This window comes from Phyllobates terribilis, unplaced genomic scaffold (assembly GCF_046119375.1).
Source record: "Phyllobates terribilis strain yellow unplaced genomic scaffold, ASM4611937v1 Scaffold_8__6_contigs__length_399053987, whole genome shotgun sequence".
Classification (NCBI taxonomy): Eukaryota; Metazoa; Chordata; class Amphibia; order Anura; family Dendrobatidae; genus Phyllobates; species Phyllobates terribilis.
In genome coordinates, this window is record NW_027362768.1 from 322,860,984 (window position 1) to 322,885,297 (window position 24,314).

General features: G+C 44.6%; 1 protein-coding gene across 1 annotated transcript in view; it reads right to left on the reverse strand.

The window, feature by feature from the left end:
• The window catches only part of DNAH12 (dynein axonemal heavy chain 12), a 161,508-nt gene that overhangs the window by 106,480 nt on the left and 30,714 nt on the right, over positions 1-24,314 (reverse strand). The window contains exons 9-23 of the mRNA XM_073644615.1: positions 23,678-23,866; positions 20,721-20,877; positions 17,914-18,005; positions 16,719-16,897; positions 15,147-15,282; positions 14,615-14,740; positions 14,348-14,482; positions 13,162-13,355; positions 11,858-12,107; positions 11,364-11,549; positions 9,722-9,922; positions 9,280-9,474; positions 8,866-8,987; positions 7,441-7,723; positions 7,085-7,204 (exon numbers count right to left, since the gene is read on the reverse strand). Coding sequence (XP_073500716.1) covers positions 7,085-7,204; positions 7,441-7,723; positions 8,866-8,987; positions 9,280-9,474; positions 9,722-9,922; positions 11,364-11,549; positions 11,858-12,107; positions 13,162-13,355; positions 14,348-14,482; positions 14,615-14,740; positions 15,147-15,282; positions 16,719-16,897; positions 17,914-18,005; positions 20,721-20,877; positions 23,678-23,866 — 2,565 coding nt within the window. The remainder of the gene's footprint in view (positions 1-7,084; positions 7,205-7,440; positions 7,724-8,865; positions 8,988-9,279; positions 9,475-9,721; positions 9,923-11,363; positions 11,550-11,857; positions 12,108-13,161; positions 13,356-14,347; positions 14,483-14,614; positions 14,741-15,146; positions 15,283-16,718; positions 16,898-17,913; positions 18,006-20,720; positions 20,878-23,677; positions 23,867-24,314) is intronic.

Consider the following 24,314-nt stretch of genomic DNA (forward strand, 5'->3'; position numbering starts at 1 on the left):
AGTCACCAGACCTGAACCCAATCGAGATGGTTTGGGGTGAGCTGGACCGCAGAGTGAAGGCAAAAGGGCCAACAAGTGCTAAGCATCTCTGGGAACTCCTTCAAGATTGTTGTAAGACCATTTCCGGTGACTACCTCTTGAAGCTCATCAAGAGAATGCCAAGAGTGTGCAAAGCAGTCATCAAAGCAAAAGGTGGCTACTTTGAAGAACTTAGAATATAAGACATATTTTCAGTTGTTTCACACTTTTTTGTTAAGTATATAATTCCACATGTGTTAATTCATAGTTTTGATGCCTTCAGTGTCAATGTACAATTTTCAAAGTCATGAAAATGCAGAAAAATCTTTAAATGAGAAGATGTGTCCAAACTTTTGGTCTGTACTGATATATATATATATATATATATATATATATATATAATGTATTTCTCCCAGAAAATTATTACAATTACACATGCTTTGTTATTCACATGTTTATTTCATTTGTGTGTATTGGAACAACACAAAAAGAAGATATTGGTCAACAATTTTGGTTCTCAAGTCCTCAGACAGTTATCTTCTCCTCTTTCTGTTCTCCCTGCTTAGTGTGGCACGTAACAGCGCAAAGATTGAGTCAACTTTTCTGCTTTGTATCGGGTTTCAGGTGTGATTTTCATATTGCCCACACCTGTTACTTGCCACAGGTGAGTGTGAACGAGGATCACATGCTTGAAACAAAATTGTTTACCCACAATTTTGGAAAGATGCCAACAATTTTGTCCGGCCCATTTTTGGGGTTTTGTGTGAAATTATATCCAATTTGCCTTTTTTTTCTCTGTTTTTTTTTGTGTTGTTCCAATATACACAAAGGAAATAAACATGTGTATAACAAAAAAGGAGATTTTTGTGTACTCACCGTAAAATCTCTTTCTCTTAGCCTCTAATTGGGGACACAGGACCTTGGGTGCTATGCTGCTGTCCACTAGGAGGCAACACTATGCATAATCTGAAAAAGATTAACTGCGGCTCCTCCCTTGCAGTATACACCCCTAGACGGGGTCAGCCATCTTCAGTTTTGTGCAAAAGCAGTAGGAGGAAAGTAACATAGATAACATAACCATGCCTATAAGAAGGCAACTATGTAAGAACTCAAAGGAAAACCAATATGAGAACTCAACTTAACGGCCCGGAACGGGCAACAGGGTGGGAGCTGTGTCCCCCAATTAGAGGCTAAGAGAAAGAGATTTTACGGTGAGTACACAAAAATCTCCTTTACTCTGTCGCCTCATTGGGGGACACAGGACCTTGGGACGTCCGAAAGCAGTCCCTGGGTGGGAAGCAATGGACGAATATTGTGTAGACAGGTCCCTATAATTAGGGTACTGCCGCCTGCAGAACACGTCTGCCAGGCTCGCATCTACTGAGGACTGGGTATGAACGCTATAGTGATTGGTAGACGTGTGTAGGCTGGTCCAGGTGGCTGCCTTACACACTTGTTGTGCCGAAGCCTGGTGCCGAATGACCCAGGAGGCCCTTACCGCACGTGTCGAATGTGCCGTAATACCTACTGGAAGAGGAGAATTTTTGAGGCGGTAGGCCTCTTGTATGGTGGATCTCATGCACCTGGCAAGGGTAGCTTTAGAAGCTGGCAGACCCTTGAGGCCACCTTCCAGAAGGAGGAAAAGAGAATCAGATTTCCGGAAGGGCGCAGTGCTAGACACATAGATACGCAATGCCCTGACAAGGTCAAGAATATGGAAAGCCTTTTCCACTCTATGAACCGGAACCGGACAGAGGGATGGTAGCGAAATTTCTTCATTGAGATGGAAGTTGGACACTATCTTCAAAAGGAAGGATGGAACCGTAAGGAGGACTACCTTGTCCTGGAAAAAAATCAGGAAGGGCTGTGTGCAGGAGAGTGCTGTGAGTTCAGACACCCTGCATAGCGAGGTGATTGCCACGAGGTAAAAAACACCTTCTGTGATAGAAGATGGAGTGGGACTTCACTAAGGGGTTCAAAGGGTGATTCCTGCAATGCAGTCAGCACCAGGTTAAGGTCCCACGTTTCTAGTGGTCGTCTGTAGGGGGGAACCAATCGGGAAACCCCCTGAAGAATGTTCTTACTTGCGGTTTGTGAGCAATGCACTTTTGAAAAAGCACTGAAAGAGCTGACACCTGGCTCTTAAGGGAGGCCAGGGATAGTCTGGCTTCCAGGCCCAATTGGAGAAAACCGAGTACCCTGGGTAGGGAATAGGGTAGTGGGGTTTCGTTACGAGAATCGCACCAGGTAAAGAAGGCTTTCCAGGTACGGTAGTAAATCTTGGCCGAGGTTGGTTTTCGTGCTCTGATCTTGGTTCCAATGACATCTGGCGAAAAACCTGCCTGGGTTAGAATCCAGGTCTCAATGGCCACGCCGTCAAATTGAGGGCCTCTAAGTTCTGGTGGTAGAACGGGCCTTGTGATAGAAGATCCGGGCGGTCGGGAAGAAGCCAGGGAACGTCTGCTGTGAGTCGTACGATGTCGGCGTACCATGTACGCCTGGGCCAGTCCAGTGCATTTAGGATGGTTGGTACTCCCTCCTGTTTGATCTTTCTCACCACTCTGGAAATCAGGGGGAGAGGTGGAAAAAAGTACAGGAGCTGGAACTGGGTCCAGTTCTGAACAAGGGCGTCCTCCGCTAGCGCTCGCGGGTCGCGTGATCTGGCCATGAAGTTGGAGACTTTGGCATTGAGGTGAGACGCCATTAGGTCCACGTCCGGAGTACCCCAATGATGGCAGATCTGTTGAAAGATTTCGGAATGGAGAGCCCACTCTCCTGAGTCTATTCCTTGCCGGCTGAGGAAGTCTGCTTCCCAGTTGTCTACACCCGGAATGTGGACCGCAGAGATAATGGAGCTAGTTTTCTCCGCCCAGTGAAGGATGCGTGTCACTTCTCGCATTGCTCTGGCACTGCGGGTTCCCCCTTGGTGATTGACATATGCCACGGCCGTGGCATTGTCCGATTGTACTCTGATGTGAGAGGCTGCCAGTAAGTGATGGAAGGATCTCAACGCAAGGAGGATGGCACGAATCTCCAGGATGTTGATGGGCAAGGTTGCTTCCGCTGGGGACCACTTGCCCTGTGCTCTGTGGTGTAGGTGTACTGCACCCCAATCCGTCAGGCTTGCGTCGGTGGTCAGGAGCTTCTATTGACCTGGGAGAAAGGAGTTCCCTTTTGTTAGAGAGGTCCGGTTGAGCCACCAGTGAAGGGACTTCCTGGTTGACAACGTCAGCTGGAACTTCCAGTCGAAAGAAGAAGGGTTCCTGTCCCATGACTTGAGAATGTCTAACTGGAGAGGTCTGAGGTGAAGTTGGGCAAATGGAACTGCTTCTATTGTCGCCACCATCCTGCCAAGTACTCTCATGGCAAACCGCAGAGATCGAGGGGGTTTGCTGAGAAGGGTGCGAACTCCTAAACGGAGAGGCAGTGCCTTGTCCTCGGGAAGGAGTATTAGACCCCTGGAGGTATTGAATAGCATTCCCAGGAATGTCAGAGACTGGTTTGGGGCTGGTGACGACTTTTGTTGGTTGACTAACCAGCCCAGGCGACTCAGAGTGTCGATCGTGATTGAGACACTGAGCTCGCAGTCCTTGAAGGTGGGAGCTCTGGCGAGGAGATCATCTAGGTATGGAATGACCACTATGCCTCTGGAGTGTAGGACGTGCACGGTGGCTGCCATGACTTTGGTAAACACTCTGGGGGTCGTGGTGAGTCCGAATGGGAGAGCCACGAACTGGTAGTGGTCCTGGTCGATTGCGAACCTGAGAAATCTCTGATGGGCAGGTGCAATCGGTATATGCAGGTATGCATCTTGTATGTCTATATTCTCCTTTTTCCATGGATGCGATGATGGAACGAAGAGACTCCATATGGAAGTGACGTACTCTTACATATTTGTTGAGCTGTTTTAGATCTAGTATGGGCCGTGCCCCACCTCCTTTCTTGGGGACTACGAATAGATTGGAGTAGAACCCCTGGAAGCGCTCGGCTGTTGGGACACATATTATGACACGTGCTTGAAGGAGCGAGGAGACCGCTTGGTGAAAAGCTTTTTCTGGCGGTTTTGGGGGAACAGATATAAGGAATCTGTTTGGTGGGTTGGAAGTAAATTTTATTTTGTATCCTGAAGATACTAGGTCCCTGACCCACCAGTCTTCTGTAATAGGTAGCCAGACTTGATGAAAGAGTAAAAGTTGGCCGCCTACAGGTGGAGTGTCTTTTTGAGTCCGTGAGTCATGATGAGAAGAATTTTTTTGGATTTCCCTCTTTTTGATTTTGATAGGCCTGCATTTAACTGCCAGGTCTTGTCCGACTTTTGTGTCGATCTCGAGTCTTCCCTGCGTGTGAAGTGGCTGTTATTTTGTGCTGGCCGAGAGACGGACCAGCCGGAAGAGTTCCGAAAGGATTGGAATCTAGCTTGGTTACGCTTGTTATAATTGCGTTTGGGTTTCAGTTGGGGAAGAGAGGTTCTCTTACCCCCGGTGGCGTTGGATATCATTGTGTCCAACCTTTCACCGAAAAGTCGACCGCTGAGGTATGGAAGCTGCGTGAGGGACTTCTTAGAGGCTGCGTCCGCTTTCCATTCACGCAGCCAAAGGATACGCCGAATAGTGATGGCGTGTGATATTGCCCCCGCTGCACCTCTTGCAGAATTCAGAGCTGCATGAAGCAAGTAGTCTGCCACAACTGGTATTTGAACTGCTTGTTCCGACAGTTCAGGGGCAGAAGCTTGAAGGCCAGTTTGTACATTTTTTGCCCAAGCCAGTATGGCCTTGGCTGCCCAGACTGAAGCGAACGTGGGAGCTAGGGAGGCTCCTGTGATTTCGCAAATTGAACGAGCCATACTTTCTACCTGACGGTCTGCTGCATCCCTGAGGGTTGAGCTATCGGGCAGTGAAAGAAGTGTCTGTGCTGCCAGCATGGAGACTGGGGGGTCCACTGCTGGTGGGTCTGTCCATTCTTTGAGGATAGATTTTAAATTCTGAATGATTCAAGAAAAACTAAGGCGGCTTCAGGGCTCCTTCAAATGAAATGTTATCTTGTGGTGCGTCCGAGGTCGGATCAGAGATATCCAGCACCCGATGTATGGACGAGATTATGTCCTCAACTAGCGCTGCATTGCTAGGTGGGCTTAGAGTTAGGGATCCATCAGTTTCTTTGTCTGAGTCGGAATCTTCTGACTCTTGTGTGTCACTAAGGTGTCTCCTAGGTGAATCAGAATGGAGTATTTCTCTGGACGGGGAATGGTGCGGAGAAATATAATCCCTGTCCCTGGTAGGGGACTGTCTAGATGACCTGGGACTACGGTATATGTCCCTAGACAGGGATGACCGTGTGCTGTGTGATGACGCAGATGAGCGTGACCTATGGGTGCGCTTGCGTCCTGACCCTGACCTGGATGTGCCTGGGTCAGTATGTGACTGAGTCAGACTTTCCCTTTGCTGGGTAGCATTCATAGCAGAGGTATGACTTTGCAGAGCCTGAATCAATTGTAGGTCATGTTATCTATGAACTGTGTCATAGATTGTGACATTTGAGTGGCCCATTCCACTGAAGGGTAGTAGGGGCTGCTTGGGACTCTGGCACAGTAGTCTGCGTACAATCCTTGCAATGCGGATATGCCGCTGGGAAGAGTATTACTGCAGGCTTCTCACCACTCTGGAAAAGCAGTCCTGCCTGGTTTTCTTAGACTTTGAGCCCGGCATAGTGCACCTGGAGTGGCTATGCAGGGGGGCTAACTGTGCAGAGGAGGATACAGAGTATTAAAAAATTCACAGCTGAGGGGTAACTCAAGCTGAGAACTTACCCCACCAATGTGCCCCTGTGAGCAGCGCTGAAAAAGCCTGGTCCTGTGCCTCCCCGGAGACCTGGCTGGCCTGTGAATGTCCTGCAGCAGTAATGGCCGCCGTAACTCTTCTCCTGTATGCTGAGGTGAAGGGGGGCGGAGCGTTGCAAGGGCGGCAGTTTCTATGGGGATGCGCGTCCTGCAGCCTAGATCCGCCCCCTGTGTGACAGCGCAGAGTGTCAAAATCGTCATCCGGGGGGCGGGCCGGGGGGGCGGAGAATGGGCGGCAGCTTCGGCTAGGCCGAAGCCGCGGTCTAAATTTATTTTCTATGCCCAAAAGGGCTCCAGGCCGGCGCGGAAGTCCGGGGGGGGGGGGGGGGGGGACGGATCAGAACCGGAACCCCCCGGATTGAAAGGCAGAATGGCGGTGGGGGCATAAATGGAATGGGGGCTCTGAAGAGAGTCCCCCTTAGGCGCTTTTAGGGAGAAAGCTGCCGCAGGTGCAGAGCCTGTGAAGGCCTGTGCCTGTATGTGCCATGGCTGCCTGCACTCCCCCCGGCTCCTACAGGATCCCACAGACAGACTGGGACTCCTGTATTGCTGCTGGTCCTCGGTTGCGGTATGCTGGCTGGTGAGAGCTGCAGATGCTGCTGTCCAGGCCCTATCTGATGGTGTCTCAACCTAATACCCCCAGGGGGGATTATGGAGGGTGCCGCTGTCACCGTCAGGGGGCTTTGTCCTCGCCTCAACTTCGGACCAAGACCGAGGGAATTGGGGAAGGAGGGGGGTTCTCAACTTCGAGCCTGACCCGAGGGGCCGGAGAAGGAGCAGCATGGTGGCTACGCCATCTCAACTTCAACTGTGCACCCCATAGTAGGAGGCAGAGGAAGGAGCCATGCCAGGGGTCTCTTAAGAGACCCTCTTTCCTTCATCTGTAATCCCGTGCTGAAGCGAGGGACGAGTGAAGGTCTGAGGTGTGCCTCCTTGCGACACTAAGCAAAAACTGAAGATGGCTGACGCCGTCTAGGGGTGTATACTGCAAGGGAGGAGCCACAGTTAATCTTTTTCAGATTATGCATAGTGTCGCCTCCTAGTGGACAGCAGCATAACACCCAAGGTCCTGTGTCCCCCAATGAGGCGACAGAGTAAATACACATGCAATTGTAATAATTTTATGGAAAAATACTTCATTTTCTGGAACAACTTCAAGGGTGCCAAAACTTCCGGCCATGACTGTTTATAGTGAAGCAACCTTGATCAGTAAAGGAGCTTATGCCGTACCTCTGGGCCACTGCCGATAGCTCCATGCACTTCACTTGTCCAGAACATCTGAGACACACAGAGCACGACCTGTCCCGGCCATTCCCTCACCCAGTCTTTTCTTGCAGTCTCAGGGTATGCCTTTTAAAAAACAAAGTTAAATTACGTTGACAGAAGCATTTAAGAGAGGAACAACCTTACTAGTATTATCTAGCAAATTCATTTCTACCGATTGCAGGTAGAAGATCTGCTACCTGGCTCTATTGCAAGAGATACATCATCCACAAATCATTCACTGCCGCCAAATAATCTTATACAAATATAAAAGTACTAGATTAGTTCCAATTAATTCTTTTGGTCTGTAGGTAGATCCGTACCATTCGTGACCGAGCAATAACATCATGCACGCTCCTTAACATGACATCTTCCACTTGGATGAGCCACTTCTCCACGGCCCCCCGAGCCTCGGAGGTGGAGATGGTCTGGATGAGCTCTACGCGTTCCCCCTCGGTGCTGTACATAGCTTTGATATCCAGGTTAGGAAGGAACTCCAGCTTTGCGATGCCTTCAAAGCACTTCTTTAGATGTGGTTGGACCCGCAGAGGATCTTTAGTCTCAGAGAGAATTTCTAGCATTTCGTCGTTGGACAGGAAGAAAAAGCTAAAGCGAAAATGCACAATATGATAAAAATGTCATTAAAGTATTGGGTCAGGCGCCATTTGTATTAGTGTCTATGTGAGAAAATAGAAAAGCAAAGCTTTAAAGTAAAGATTCAGTCCCCATACACATTGGATTAAAATAGTTTAAACCTGACGATTGCAGCAGGACCGGCCTACCCACTGATGTGTATGGGGGTCTCCTGACTCTCCCCCGATAGAGGATGTCAGGGCCAGAAGGATCGGGCAGATGGGATTTCAATACCGGGTCTTTTGGTTCTCAGGGGAGATAACCCACTGCCGGAGGTGTCCAGTACCGACTTTCTCCTCTCTGCCCATTAAAAACACAAGACTGTTCAGCAGAATATGTGGGAGTCAGGAGAAATAGCCAAATAACCATTCAGACGACGGGTATCTCATATCTCATGCATATGGCCAGCTTAAAGGGGCTATCCAGCTTTGGGAACTTTTTTTTTTTTTTTAACTTAAATGGGTATTACCATCTCCAGGATTCTCCCCCCATATGTAGTACGTGTAATAATAATAATAATATTAGCAAATACCTCCAATTACAAGTGTAGTATAGTTCTTCTGATTTGCTATGTCGCTTACCCCATGTGCAGGGCACTGCAGTAGCTTAGGTTACGATCACTAGCAAATAACTGTCACTATATGAGTGGTCGTAACCACGGATACCGAACCTACTGCAATGCCCTGCACATGGGGAAAGCGACATAGCGAATCAGAAGAACTATACTACACTTCTAATTGGAGGTATTTGCTATTATTATTATTATTACTATGCCTACTACATATTGGGATAGGATCTTGGAGATGGGAATACCCATTTAATTGCGAGTATTTGTGGCAATTCAGTTTCATTAAAAATGTTGCACCGTTAGGCTTTTTGTTTCCTGCACATTCAGCTTTGATGTGATCTGTGGTCATAAATCGGCTAAGAGGAGCTGAAAAAAGACAGATTAAAAATAAGTCCAATAGCCAGCGCAACACAGAGCCAATAGAAGGCAAACAGTGCAAAATTATTAATGAAATCCAATTACAAAAATGATTTCAATGCGTTTAAATAAGAAAAAAAAAATATTTAAGGAGTATATAGAGTCATTGCAACAAGTGAAAGGACTATACCGTGGGAAAAAAAGCCTCTTCTTCTCCAGATAGGCATTCAGCCCTTTCATGATTTTATCCAGAAGCACATTGCTGTCCTGAAGTTTTTCCAGAAGTCCGGTCAGAGAAGTGGCGCTTAAAACCTAAAAGTAAGTAGATAGCCCATAAGTAAGATTCCATTATAAAGTTATAGAGACTGAAAAAAGGTCACATTCATTGACTATTGTGCCAATAGTTCATATTAAAAAAAAAAATTAGAACCTATTTGGATAGAAAATAGAAGATGCGGGAGGCTGGAGTCCAGGTAGTGCGGAGCCCCATAACCCGGGATCCTTGTGATGGAAGCATCAGGACACGGACTCTTGGAAAACATCAATCCTGGATGCAAGATGACCGTGCTTTCTTGTATCAGTCCACCATGAAGCATCCATTTACCTTCGGGTCTTTAACGCAATGTTTCATGATCTCTCTCCAGTTTCTGTCCACAGTCTGGAATAAGCGTCCTTCTTCAGGCATTTGCTGCATGATGTCCTCAGAAGAGAAGATGGGGTCTAGATAAAGCCACTGGGCCTGCACCTTCAGCCATTCATCAATGGTTTCCTGGATCCTTATCAGTTGTTCCTCCCATTGCTTAAAGGAGGAGAGCAAAAAGTTAATTACACATAAAATGAAAATGATAGAAAAAAAATCCTATCATTTTAGAAGATAAATTATCAATGGATATGAATTGTGAATTGTTGGACATTTGTAGGGAAAGTTTGGTGAGACTCCTTGATACCATCCCCTTTACATGTAAGCTGGAGCCGCATGTAACTTTAGCCTCGGAGATCCTAATGAAACCTTAGCTTCTGCTAATAAGCAAGTGAATATTTTATACCTTGATTTCTTTCTCATAGGGCTTGATGAAAGGCGATCCCCTCATTGTCTGAGTCTTCACAATTTGGTCATCCAGAGTGGTTTGGATTTCATCCACTGCTGATAGAATAGAAACGCCAGATTCTCGATAGGGACTGGTATTAAAGGATATGGAGTCCCACATTTCTTCCATGGTATGCATCGCTTTCTCCAGGGAAAACTCCTAATAAGAAAACACAGAAACTTTTCACTAGTAGCAGATTCCTCTTTGTTCCGACATTTGCCAACAGGCGATAGCGAGACGGCCTTCATTCACATTAGATTGTTGGCTGATCAAGTTGACTTTTAGCTTGAGCTTTAGGTTGGTCATTAAGGCTACCCAACAGCTATCTATCCCACCCCATCTCTCAAAATATACATGCATGCCTATCTGATCTCAGCGTGCATATGTCCTGTACATGAAGAGGAGAGTAAGCGGATGTCAGTCTCTGCTAACTGGACTATTTGGCAAACAGGCAGTTGAAATTCAAGTTATCATCTCCACATTTGTGATCGTCATTCCCCCATCTCAACCCCATACACATTGGATGGTTAGTCCTGTCAAAAATGTAGGTTCGGCCAATATATATCTAAAGTAAGTGGGTAAGTGACCAGTTTCATACTGTAAAAAAAAAGTTGATCTGGTCGCACTCTTGAGATTACCACTGGCGAAACTGCCACACTCTTGAGAAAGCCACTGGTGAAACTGTCATACTCTTGAGAAATCCACTGGTGAAACTGTTATACCCTTGAGATAGCCACTGGTGAAGCTGTTATACCATCTAGATAGCCACTGGTGAAACTGTTATATCCTTGAGATAGCCACTGGCGAAACTGTCACACTCTTGAGATAGCCACTGGCGAAACTGTCACACTCTTGAGATAGCACTGGCGAAGCTGTCACACTCTTGAGATAGCCACTGGCAAAAAATCCACTGGTGAAACTGTTATACCCTTAAGATAGCCACTGGTGAAACTGTTATACCCTTGAGATAGCCACCGGTGAAACTGTCACACTCTTGAGATAGCCACTGGCGAAACTGTCACACTCTTGAGATAGCACTGGCGAAGCTGTCACACTCTTGAGATAGCCACTGGCAAAAAATCCACTGGTGAAACTGTTATACCCTTAAGATAGCCACTGGTGAAACTGTTATACCCTTGAGATAGCCACCGGTGAAACTGTCACACTCTTGAGATAGCCACTGGCAAAACTGTCACACTCTTGAGATAGCCACTGGCAAAACTGTCACACTCTTGAGATAGCCACTGGCAAAACTGTCACACTCTTGAGATAGCCACTGGTGAAACTGCCCTTTGGTAGACAGCTATTTCTCCCAATACACATTCACACCCTGCTCGGCTGAGCATGCATGCTTAATTAAACAGCGAGATGGGAAAAAGTCCCTGACAAACAGTTTGCAGCAATTTATTCCTTGTGGGAACTAAATGTTGTGCTTTCTAAAATGTAAAAAGCTCAAGCACTTTCCCCTGACAGCTATCGGCTTTCTTTTAACTCAATTCTCCTTTAGTTTTTTTTCGGTTTTCCATTGTTTGTTATTCATTTCAATAACAGGATAGTATTCTCGACCACCGATACACATTTATTAGCCAAAGATGCTTACCTTACTAGCTGCCGCACTAATCTGTTCAAACTGGTCTAAGTACGGATCCAAGCTCAGCTTCAGTACCTTCCTCAGGCTGGTGCCAGAATTCGGAGTGAGCTCATAGCCAACTATCTCAGACATCTGGAGCCAATGTCGGGTTCTGATTCCTGGGTTGCAAAGGATGCTCACCAGAGGGATATATTCCTGAAAAGGAGTCAATCATAATCAGTGTCCCGGGATTACAGCTACAAAAATGAATTAAAGGGTTATTCCCATCTTCATAGATATTGTAAAAACCTGCACTTTTGCAATTTACTGCTTCTTGACATTTGCAGCTGTTCTTGAGATATTAACACTTTTCTTTTGTTTACAGATCGTTGCCTAGGAGACCGACCACCGCTGCTGTCTCGATAGTAACCACTGTGCTGAAGTTGGCTGGGATTGGGAGGTAACAGCCCGCTCCAGCAAACCTGGCCCAGATTACTGACATATCCATTATTTGATGCATCTACCTTAAAAGCCTTGATTTGCTCGGTGATGGCAGAACACATGAGAACTATGCGGCTTTCCTTCTTTTCCTCGTCCACCGAATCCTTATCTTCAGACAGTGTCCGGTGTTGAGCCGCCTTTTTCTTCTCCTCTTCTAACTTCTTCTGCTTCTGCTGAAATAGTTTCATCATCTTGTAGACCTCTCGGAAGAATTCGTCCACCTCGGCTTCCATGCTTTCTCCGTTCAGGTCAAGGAAAGCGCCGTCGATCCACCTGGAAGCGTGAGATTTTTCAAGACATATTTTGATAAATTTCATGTTTTTAGCTCATCTATTACTGTTTATTCTGCTTTTTTTTTCTCTTCTACATCTATGGCTATGGTTGTCCCATAAATAATGTTTAATCACCTATCCACAAGGTTGCTGATAAATGTTTGATCGCTGGGAGTCCGACTGCTGCAGCCCCCAGCAGCTTTGAATGTGGTGGGAGTGATGGTTACACACGTGCATGACTGCTCCCATAGACATGAATGGAAAGCTGGCTATGCATGTGCACGATCACTCCATTCACACAGCGAACTTTGGAACCTCTGTCCTCAGGATTACTGGAGGACTCCTATTTTGCAGAAGGGATTGTCCGGCCTTGGGGTACAAGTCTACAGTCTATGTAACTGCAGACTTGTAAATCCTCACATTGCACGCAAGTATGTGATTTGCATTCTTTTGACCACATTCCGACTAGACGTGTCTGGCTCCACTCAATGTGCTTGCATTGAGCAAGGCCGGATATGTCTAGTTGGGATGTAACCGTATGTATGCAAATCACATACTTGCTGTCACACGCCTGTGCTCCCGATGCTGGAGAATCCTTATAACGCACACAGTACGCATGCTGTGAGGATTCACATGTCTGCAGTCACATGGAGTGACTGCAGACTTGTGCGCCAAAGCCGGACAGCCCTTTAATAACACATAATCCCCTTGTAATATATGCAAGACTTTTGGCGCTTGGTTATTTCCAGGGCCAAAGAACAGTGATGGGGACAGAACGATTGGTTATTAGACATACTTTGTCCCTATAACGTTACAAGGGGCGAAGTGCTGTAGATAAAGATGATTTTTGCTGCCATAAATGATTCGTTCCCGACGAATTAGTGTTTTGCTTGTTCATCGGGTGATTACTGGCACATTTACACGGGTTGATAATTGGGAATGATCATCAACTTGTTTAAATGCGCCATTTACTCTCCACTTCAGATCACGTATGGTGTTAATAAATAACGGTATGCCAAGAGTTAACTCAGAATTCCCCAATGGGGTGCACATACTTTTTTTCAGTTTTTTGCCATTTGTAAATCAGTGCAAAAAGTTTCTGGTAAGGTTCGATGTTGACTTTTGAAGAATCCAGCTGAGGGTATGTTGTAAGGTCCCATTTATACAGTGCTTCTTCTTTGTTAATATAAGCCACCGCCTCCTCTGCGTCTGCTATTCGCTTCTGTACAGTCCTCACATCTGTCACGTACTGAAACCAGGCACAATTAACACAGATAAGTAAAGGGTTAACCGGACTGCCTCCATTAAAGAAAATGAGTTAGACATTCACAAGTTACAGTATGAGACTGACTTCTCACCAGTGAACTTTACTTCTCGTTTGCAGAATACAGACTCCTATATGCTCCACTTTATAGACAGCTGATGTCAGAGGTGTAACTTTCAGGCCTTTCAGGCCTATTGGACACAAATTGTTTCAGGCCTATTGGACGCAACGCATTTCAGGCCTATTGGAAGCAACGCGTTTCAGGCCTAGTGGATGCTTTCATACACCAGTGCTCAGGTGTGACGACTGCCTCTGACCTGCCTTTGTTTGACTGCACTTCAGGTTAAGCACTAGGGACTGCCTCTATAAAGACTGCTCCGGCTGATAATGGTGGTCAGTCGGGTTTATGTTTTTTTCATAGATTTTTTTTGCATAACAAAAATAATGCTGCAGTCAAGGGCGTAACTACAGTGCGTGCAGGAGTTGCAGTCGCATCTGGAGCTAAGGGGGGCCCAAAAGGTCTCTTTGATTCATATGAGAAGACCACTACTAATAAAGACCTGCAATAGTTGGGGGCCCTAATGGAGATTTTGCATTGAAGCTTCAGGTTACACTATTGGCTGTAGTCTCAATATTCTTGATTCTTGTCTTTAAAAAGGGATAGAACCCCCCAAAAAACAACATTAAAAAAAAGCCTAATGCAACTCCAAACCGGAGTTAGGGAGCATTTTATAACTACTTCCCAGGGACGCTCGTTTAAGGATAATTGTGCAGTATAAATAGGCTGCCAATCACCGACGAATGGCCAAACACTTGATCATCGGGTGAAATGATCTTTTGTGTTGCACAAAAAAATTATCGTTCACGACAACCATGATGCGTTTTGGGTAAAAAGGATCTGTACAAATATGAACAGAGTCTTAAAGTAATGAAAGTAAGAAGAGGGAAAGCTATAACACAGCCTGTGACTATCATACCTGCTGCATCATATCCAGCTCAGAGCACTCTGCAAATTCTTCCATCCGACGCAAAAGTTTCTCCAGTTCCAGCATAAGCTTCTCTCTTTTCCCCAGCAGCTCGCCCTCTCCTTTACGCTTGGCGTTTTCAATCAGCTTTTAGAAAGGAACAGTTGTCAAAAAACACTCCCAGAGCGTCCCCTGTTTAATTACATGGACACTGCAGGGGGCTGCTGCTTCATTGGAGCTGGCACCCGAGACCCCATTTTTAGAAATGAGCCCACATACCTGGTCATTTTCATCAAACACTGGGTTGATATTTTTTGGCCACAGTAACACTGTTGAGTTCAGGATGATATCTTCAGGTACAAATAAATGAACATCTAGAAGATAATTCATCCTCCGCTGACACTCCTAAAATTAAAAAAATGAAACTCACCATGTATCAATGTATCTAGCATCTACAATCACAGGGGTTGCACCAATTATATTTTTTCCAAAAGCTTAGGTTATAAAATTATACTGATGCTCCACAACTACAGTTCCCTCCATCGGTTTGTGTTCTTCCTGCTCTATGTGGACATGTGATTTCTGTAGCCAATCACTGGCTGTAGCAGGTTACCACCGTAGTCACTGATAGGCTGCAGCAATCACATGATCATGTTGGGGATCTCATCACTGAAACCTGGAGGGGGACTGGTAAGTATAGCTAGTATGACATGACCTATATATGGAAAAATACATACTAACCAAGACACAAGAAATATCGGAATAATTCTATATTATGTTTTACACTAATTATACCCAGGGACGTACGTACAGCAATTCGGGACTTTAGTTCTACCAGGCTTTTATTCTTCGCCTGCTCCACAAATGCAATCTCCTCTATTACATCTTCAGTAGTTTCAGGAACCTTTAACGCTTGTTCCTTGATTTTCTCAAATTCCATGCAGATCCTAAGCGAAGCAAAGATTATTACATACAGGTGCATCTCACTAAAGTAGAATATCATCAAAAAGTTAATTTATTTCAGTTTTCAGTAGAAAAAGTGAAACTCCTATATTATATAGAGTCATTACACACAGAGTGATCTATTTCAATGGTTTATTTCTGTTAATGTTGATGATTATGGCTTACAGCCAATGAAAACACAAAAGTCATTATCTCAGTAAATTAGAATACTTTATAACAACAGCTTGAAAAATGTTTTTAAAATCTGAAATGTTGTCCTACTGAAATGTATGTTCAGTAAATGCCCTCAATACTTGGTCGGGGCTCCTTTTGCATCAATTACTGCATCAATGCGGCAATGTGGCATGGAGGCGATCAGCCTGTGGCACTGCTGAGGTGTTATGGAAGCCCAGGTTGCTTTGAGCCTTCAGCTCGTCTGCATTGTTGGGTCTGGTGTCTCTCATCTTCCTCTTGACAATACCCCATAGATTCTCTATAATAGATTCTCTATAGGGTTAAGGTCAGGCGAGTTTGATGGCCAATCAAGCACAGTGATACTGTTGTTTGTAATCCAGGTATTGGTACTTTTGGCAGTGTGGACAGGTGCTAAGTCCTGCTGGAGAATGACATTTCCATCTCCAAAAAGCTTGTCGGCAGAGAGAAGCATGAAGTGTTCTAAAATTTCCTGGTAGACGGCTGCGCTGACTTTGATCTTGATAAAACACAGTGGACCTACACCAGCAGATGACATGGCTCCCCAAACCATCACTGATTGTGGAAACTTCACACTAGACCTCCAGCAGCTTGGATTGTGGCCTCTCCACTCTTCCTCCAGACTATGGGACCTTGATTTCCAAATGAAAATTGGAACTCTGGACCTTGTGGAGTGTGTCAATGACTGCCTTCTGGACATCTGTCAAGTCGCCAGTCTTCCCAATGATTGTGGAGCCTACTGAAACAGACTAAGGGACCTTTTTAAATGGTTAGGAAGCCTTTGCAGGTGTTTTTGTCAATTATTTTAATTTACTGAGATAATCACTTTTGTGTTTTCATTGGCTGTAAGCCATAATCATCAACATTAACAGAAATAAACACTTGAAATAGATTACTCTGCTTGTAATGACTCTATATAATATATGAGTTTCAATTTTTGTATTGAAGAACTGAAATAAATTAATTTTTTGATGATATTCTAATTTAGTGAGATGCACCTGTATATTATATACTGGAATGTGATGATATTTTCTGGTAAAGTAAAGTAATGTGAGATTCTTAACTTTTACTGTAGCATCAGCATCTATAACTCACTGTATGAAATCATAGCAGAAGTAGCACTTGACCTCGACCCCAAGGGCCCCTGAATGGCACATGGCAGGTAGAGGCCCATTACAGATTATTTTTTTCTATTGTTAAACCTCCTTGAATCCAGGATTTTACTCACTCTTCATTCTCCAATCTGTGATTTGTCACCAGTCTATGTAGTAATATATTTGCAAAACTTTTTGCTTTGTCAGCCAGGCCTTGCTTTAAGTCATCGCAGTCGAGGTGTACCATGGTGAAGTAAGCGCGGGTGGGCAGTCCCATGATATCTCTGGCCAGGGTGTGAAATTGTTCTATAAACTGGAATACAAATATAAATCGGTCTCGTTTACCCTTGATATTTCTGATTAGACCCTCAATTATTATCAGACACGTTGCACCCCTCGCTCTGTAGGACTTAGGACAATATTGATTCTAATGGGAATGGTAAGAAGATGATTCCTGCAACTTAGTCCTCGTTGCTGCGTCCACACTACAGCTGTGATCAGCTTATTGTCAAGGGACCCTTCAAATGAACCAAAGCGGGTCCCCGTAAAGTGAACCTGTCAGGTCCTTCAGGCATGCCAAATTCCAGCATTGACATCCACGGTATATATCTGGCAAAAATGTTTCTACCTTGAAAAACTAAGCTTTTTATGTGCCGGCCGTCATATGCAAATTGGGCATGTGAAATTAAGTATTATACACCTGTCTTGGGTATCCGAGCTCTGCTTCCTTCACTTCGGTCTGCTGCCCCGTGTTGTGCTCCACGTCAGGTTTTACAGGTTGTCCTGTGTAGCTCAGTGACATAATCTCCTAAATCCTATTTATGGACCGTTAGGACACACACCTGGGTCTTAGGACTGAGTTTTTAGACTTTTGTTTGGTGTGCTCCACCTTCTGCGTTAACTTTCTTCCATTCCTACTGGGTTACGCTACATCCATCCTGCAGCTCCCAAGATTCCTGAGTGCCAATTCCTTGCTGCTCATGTGCCTTCCTGCTTGCCACACCAACGCCCGGGGTCCGTGTGCCCACCCGAACCTGAGGCTTAGAAGATCCACCTCGCCAGGTGAGACTAAGATGCCATGATTTGGGTGTGATCACAGCATCTGAGGTCAGATCTGTTTGTGGGAAGTGACGTCCCGCTGGACTAGTCCTAGATAACTTGCATATGATGAACGGCGCATAAGCAGTCGATTTTTACTAGAAACATCAAAGCCAGTGTTGCTGTGCAGGGATGAGTCAATTTAACATAATGATAGTCCAAGATAATATGCAAGAAGGTCCAATATGTAAAAAAAAAAAAAAAAAACACAATATGATCACACATACGTACCTCTGTGTATTCATCAAAACTGTGCTCCTCGGATAAGAAAGTTTCTACTTTCTCCGCGGCTGAACCATCCACCAGCCAGCTGAAGCTTTCAACTATCAAATAATATAACACACAATTTATAGTTGTATCTAGACTCATCTTAATGTCGGGCGGAGAAAACTTTCAAAGAGGATTATACAGCTGATCGGACATGGATTTTTGAAAGTAAGTTCTCTGGCTTCATCATGTCTAAGAGATCAATTTGATAATCTACATTTATATGGTGAAATCTAGAGACAGATTCTCTTTGAAGTACTTGTTAGACCAATGATATATAGTATTTCTGCATGATAATGTCTGATAGATGAGGATCACACCTCTGGGAACCCCTAACACTGAGTTCAATGGCTTTTGGAAAGGTATCAGGATCAAAGCGTCCACAGGAAGATCACGCTGCAAGCGCCGGCAGGAGATTTCTGATTGTGATTGTTCCATCCCTTTAATACTAGATTCACGTCCAGCTTCCCATATGTTCCATCGCTTTAATACTTACGATTCACGTCCAGCTTACTGAATGTACCATCCCTTTAATGATTCGCGGCCAGCTTACCATATGTACCATCCCTTTAATGATTCGCGGCCAGCTTACTATATGTACCATCCTATTAATGACTCATGTCCAGCTTACCGTATGTACCATCCCTTTAATGACTCACATCCTGCTTACCGTATGTACCATCCCTTTAATGACTCACATCCTGCTTACCGTATGTACCATCCCTTTAATGACTCACATCCCGCTTGCAGTATGTACCATCCCTGTAATGACTCATGTCCAGCTTACCGTATGCACCATCCCTTTAATGATTCATGTCCTGCTTACTGTATGTACCATCCCTTTAAAGATTCACGTCCAGCTTACCGTATGTACCATCCCTTTAAAGATTCACATCCAGCTTACCATATGTACCATCCCTTTAATGATTCACGTCCTGCTTACCGTATGTACCATTCCTTTAATGATTCACGTCCAGCTTACCATATGTACCATCCCTTTAATGACTCATGTCCAGCTTACCATATGTACCATCCCTTTAATGACTCATGTCCAGTTTACCGTATGTATCATCCTTTTAGGCTGAGTGCACACGATGCGTTTTTGATGCGTTTCCGCAGCGTTTCTGCAGCTGCGGAAACGCATTAAAAACGCATGGTAGAAGGGCAACAATGGTCCCCAATGATAATCCGCATGTGCTGTGCCCATGATGCGGATTTTTCTGCAGCGTTTATGCTGCGCTCAAAAATCCGCAGCATGTCCATTAATTTTGCGGAAACGCGGCGTTTTCTCCGCCATTGACTTGCATTAGAACGCGCCAATTCCGCAAGACTGCATTTGTACTTGCGTAATTGGCGCGTTCTAATGTGCGGATGGTACCCGGGTGTGGAGAAGATGAGACTCTCCTCCACACCCAGGTACCATTAAAAAGCTGTAAAACAAGAATAAAATAAAAAATAAAGATATATTCACCTTCCGACGGCCCCCGGTCTCCTTCCCTCTGCTCGCGTGCAAGACTGAAGGACCTTCTTTGACGTCACAGTCATGTGACCGCAGGCCCTTCAGCGCAGTGTCTCGCGATATCCCGGCAGCCAGGAACAAGCCAGGAAAGAACGCGGCAGCACACACCGGGGCATCAGAGGGTAAGTATAGCTTTATTTTTTTATTTTTAAACATTCTTATACGGTCACACTATATAAATCCATGCCGGTTGCATGCATTTATATAGTGTGACCTAGTTGTCAAGCACTTTCCAAGTGATGCTAATCGCCTGGAAAGCGCTTGTCAGTCCGCATGCCGAAACGCATGTGGATCCGCATGTATTCTGCAGGAAAAACGCATGCACAATCTGCATGCGTTTTTTCTGCCTGGGAGATGCAGAAATGATGCAGAAATTTTCTGCTTCATTTCTGCATCGTGTGCACATAGCCTTAATGATTCACGTCCAGCTTACAGTATGTACCATCCTTTTAATGACTCACGTCCAGCTTACCGTATGTACCATCCCTTTAATGACTCACGTCCAGCTTACCATATGTACCATCCCTTTAATGACTCATGTCCAGCTTACCATATGTACCATCCCTTTAATGACTCATGTCCAGCTTACCATATGTACCATCCCTTTAATGACTCATGTCCAGCTTACCATATGTACCATCCCTTTAATGACTCATGTCCAGCTTACCGTATGTATCATCCTTTTAATGATTCATGTCCAGCTTACCATGTGTACCATCCCTTTAATGATTCACGTCCCGCTTACTATATGTACCATCCCTTTAATGACTCATGTCCAGCTTACCATATGTACCATCCCTTTAATGACTCATGTCCAGCTTACCATATGTACCATCCCTTTAATGACTCATGTCCAGCTTACCGTATGTACCATGCCTTTAATGATTCGTGGCAAGCTTACCGTATGTACCATCCCTTTAATGACTCATGTCCAGCTTACTGTATGTATCATCCCTTTAATGACTCATGTCCAGCTTACCGTATGTATCATCCTTTTAATGATTCATGTCCCGCTTACCGTATGTACCATCCCTTTAATGACTCATGTCCAGCTTACCATATGTACCATCCCTTTAATGACTCATGTCCAGCTTACCGTATGTACCATCCCTTTAATGACTCATGTCCAGCTTACTGTATGTACCATCCCTTTAATGATTCACATCCAGCTTACCATATGTACCATCCCTGTAATGATTCACGTCCAGCTTACCGTATGTATCATTCTTTTAATGATTCACGTCCCGCTTACCGTAGGTTTGGAAATGCATGAATGGCTGGTGTAGATTGTAGCTGACGGCCTCCTTCAGCTTCAGCGCGGCAGAATCAAAGATGTAATCAGGGAGTTTGGCCTCGATGATCTGAACCGTGTTACTACCAGAAAGCCACGACTGCACCGTCTGAATGTTCTGGACAAAGAAAAACATTCTATAAAGTGACATGAATACTGCAGAAGTCTCTAATATAAACCCCCTGAACATCCACCTATTATGATATAAATAAATCAAAAACTCCATACAAAGCTCCATATCCTCAGCATAGACATGGAATAAAAGCTGCCATGCTGTGTATCCTCAGTGGCCACTAAAGGGAGCTTAAAGGGCATCTGTCTCCCCCAAAATTCAGATTTAACCACTTATACAGTACAGACCAAAAGTTTGGACACACCTTCTCATTTAAAGATTTTTCCGTATTTTCATGACTATGAAAATTGTACATTCACACTGAAGGCATCAAAACTATGAATTAACACATGTGGAATTATATACTTAACAAAAAAGTGTGAAACAACTGAAAATATGTCTTATATTCTAGGTTCTTCAAAGTAGCCACCTTTTGCTTTGATGACTGCTTTGCACACTCTTGGCATTCTCTTGATGAGCTTCAAGAGGTAGTCACCGGAAATGGTCTTACAACAATCTTGAAGGAGTTCCCAGAGATGCTTAGCACTTGTTGGCCTTTTTGCCTTCACTCTGCGGTCCAGCTCACCCCAAACCATCTCGATTGGGTTCAGGTCTGGTGACTGTGAAGGCCAGGTCATCTGGCGTAGCACCCCATCACTCTCCTTCTTGGTCAAATAGCCCTTACACAGCCTGGAGGTGTGTTTGGGGTCATTGTCCTGTTGAAAAATAAATGATGGTCCAACTAAACGCAAACCGGATGGAATAGCATGCCGCTGCAAGATGCTGTGGTAGCCATGCTGGTTCAGTATGCCTTCAATTTTGAATAAATCCCCAACAGTGTCACCAGCAAAGCACCCCCACACCATCACACCTCCTCCTCCATGCTTCACGGTGGGAACCAGGCATGTAGAGTCCATCCGTTCACCTTTTCTGTGTCGCACAAAGACACGGTGGTTGGAACCAAAGATCTCAAATTTGGACTCATCAGACCAAAGCACAGATTTCCACTGATCTAATGTCCATTCCTTGTGTTCTTTAGCCCAAACAAGTCTCTTCTGCTTGTTGCCTTTCCTTAGCAGTGGTTTCCTAGCAGCTATTTTACCATGAAGGCCTGCTGCACAAAGTCTCCTCTTAACAGTTGTTATAGAGTTGTGTCTGCTGCTAGAACTCTGTGTGGCATTGACCTGGTCTCTAATCTGAGCTGCTGTTAACCTGCGATTTCTGAGGCTGGTAACTCAGATAAACTTATCCTCAGAAGCAGAGGTGACTCTTGGTCTTCCTTTCCTGGGGCGGTCCTAATGTGAGCCAGTTTCTTTGTAGCGCTTGATGGTTTTTGCAACTGCACTTGGGGACACTTTCAAAGTTTGCCCAATTTTTCGCACTGACTGACCTTCATTTCTTAAAGTAATGATGGCCACTCATTTTTCTTTACTTAGCTGCTTTTTTTCTTGCCATAATACAAATTCTAACAGTCTATTCAGTAGGACTATCAGCTGTGTATCCACCTGACTTCTGCACAACACAACTGATGGTCCCAACCCCATTTATAAGGCAAGAAATCCCACTTATTGAACCTGACAGGGCACACCTGTGAAGTGAAAACCATTTCCAGTGACTACCTCTTGAAGCTCATCAAGAGAATGCCAAGAGTGTGCAAAGGTGGCTACTTTGAAGAACCTAGAATATAAGACATATTTTCAGTTGTTTCACACTTTTTTGTTAAGTATATAATTCCACATGTGTTAATTCATAGTTTTGATGCCTTCAGTGTGAATGTACAATTTTCAAAGTCATGAAAATACAGAAAAATCTTTAAATGAAAAGGTGTGTCCAAACTTTTGGTCTGTACTGTACATTTAAAGCGCACCTGTCTGCAGGATTGTGCTCAGTAAACCACATACATTGTCAGGTGGGTGCCACTACACTGATTAAAATGATACCTTAGTTGATTAAATCCGTCCTGTGGTTCTTGTGTAATCTTTCCTTTCAGTTTGGAGATAATGATATGCTCGTGCTCCGGGGCTGCCTGTGGGGGGTGCTCTATCTGGTGCTCTGATTACATATTCATCTGTATGCTCTTATGACAGCTCACTGTGCCTTCACTGACCTGCGTCCTATTTTACATAATGCATCTAGTAGTGCAGGGCTAGGTAAAATAGGAGGCAAGTCAGTGGACGATCAGTGAGCTGACATAAGAGCATACGGATCAATATGTAAGCAGAGCACCAGATAGAGCGCCCCCTCACGCCGCCCCGGAGCACAAAAGTATCGTTATTTCCAAACTGAAAGTAAAGATTACACAAGAACCACAGGACGAATTTCATCAACTAAGGTATCATTTTACTCTGTGTAATGTCGCCCTCTTGACAGTGTATATGGTTTACTGAGCACACTCCTGCTGACAGGTGCACTTTAATAGGGGACTGGAGTGGAGAGCCATCCACTCTTCATGGGGGCCCACCGGAGGATTCTCCAGTTCTCCTGTTGGCCAGTCCGAGCCTGTAAAAGGGTTCATGCTATCCAACTCTTCTACTCATAATTCTCATATATTTTTGCAATGTGTATTATAAAGTCAATATACTCATTGTCCTATCCCTGCATGGGGGCCCACTGCTGCGGACGGTCATATACTAGGTGATAACCAATAGCAATTGTAAATCAGCCAGTACAATATTTTTTTTTGCTGTGATATTCCAAAATGGTGGCAGCAAATTTCCAATTTTTTTTACTGCAGTTTTTACCTGTGAGCCACACATGTACCTACTATAAAAAGTAAGTTGTCAGCATTGAAAAAAAATCCTGATACCTGAAGGGTCTTGGAGATCCGAGTTAATATAAATAGTACAACTTCTTCTACGTCCTGGAAGCTTGGATAGAAATCCATTTTCTCGTCATCAAATGTAAGTTGCATTTTGAAGATTGGTAAAAATTGCACGTCTTTCAGGTCAAATAAACGGACATAAGTTTCTACAGTTTTCTGCAGAAGGTCTCTCACCTGTGGGGGGAGAAATCAGCAAGTATATATTAGTGTTTATAAGGAGAAAAAATACATGACTACGAGAGTGGTGCAGAAAACAGGGAGACGGACTGGGCCATAAGAGAAGAAAGCTGAGTGACAACATTTACTGTGGGTGGGAAATCCTTAATTCCTTCAGGACCGGATAATTTTTTGTTTTGCATTTTTTCCTTCCCTTCTTCAAAAAGCCATACATTTTTTAATTTTTCCATTGATCTAGCTGCAAGAGACTATGTAATGTGCTGTAGCTTAACCCCTTCCCAACATATGACATACTGTTATGCCATATGTCATGTTCCTGTAGATGTGCAAAATTTGGACCTGGGCCCCCACCTGCATGTTGGTCAGATGTATGGGCCCTTGTAGCGTTCTAGATCCGATATGATGCGCGTGTTCGCCCCTGCCTTGGCTGTTTCCTGTAATAATC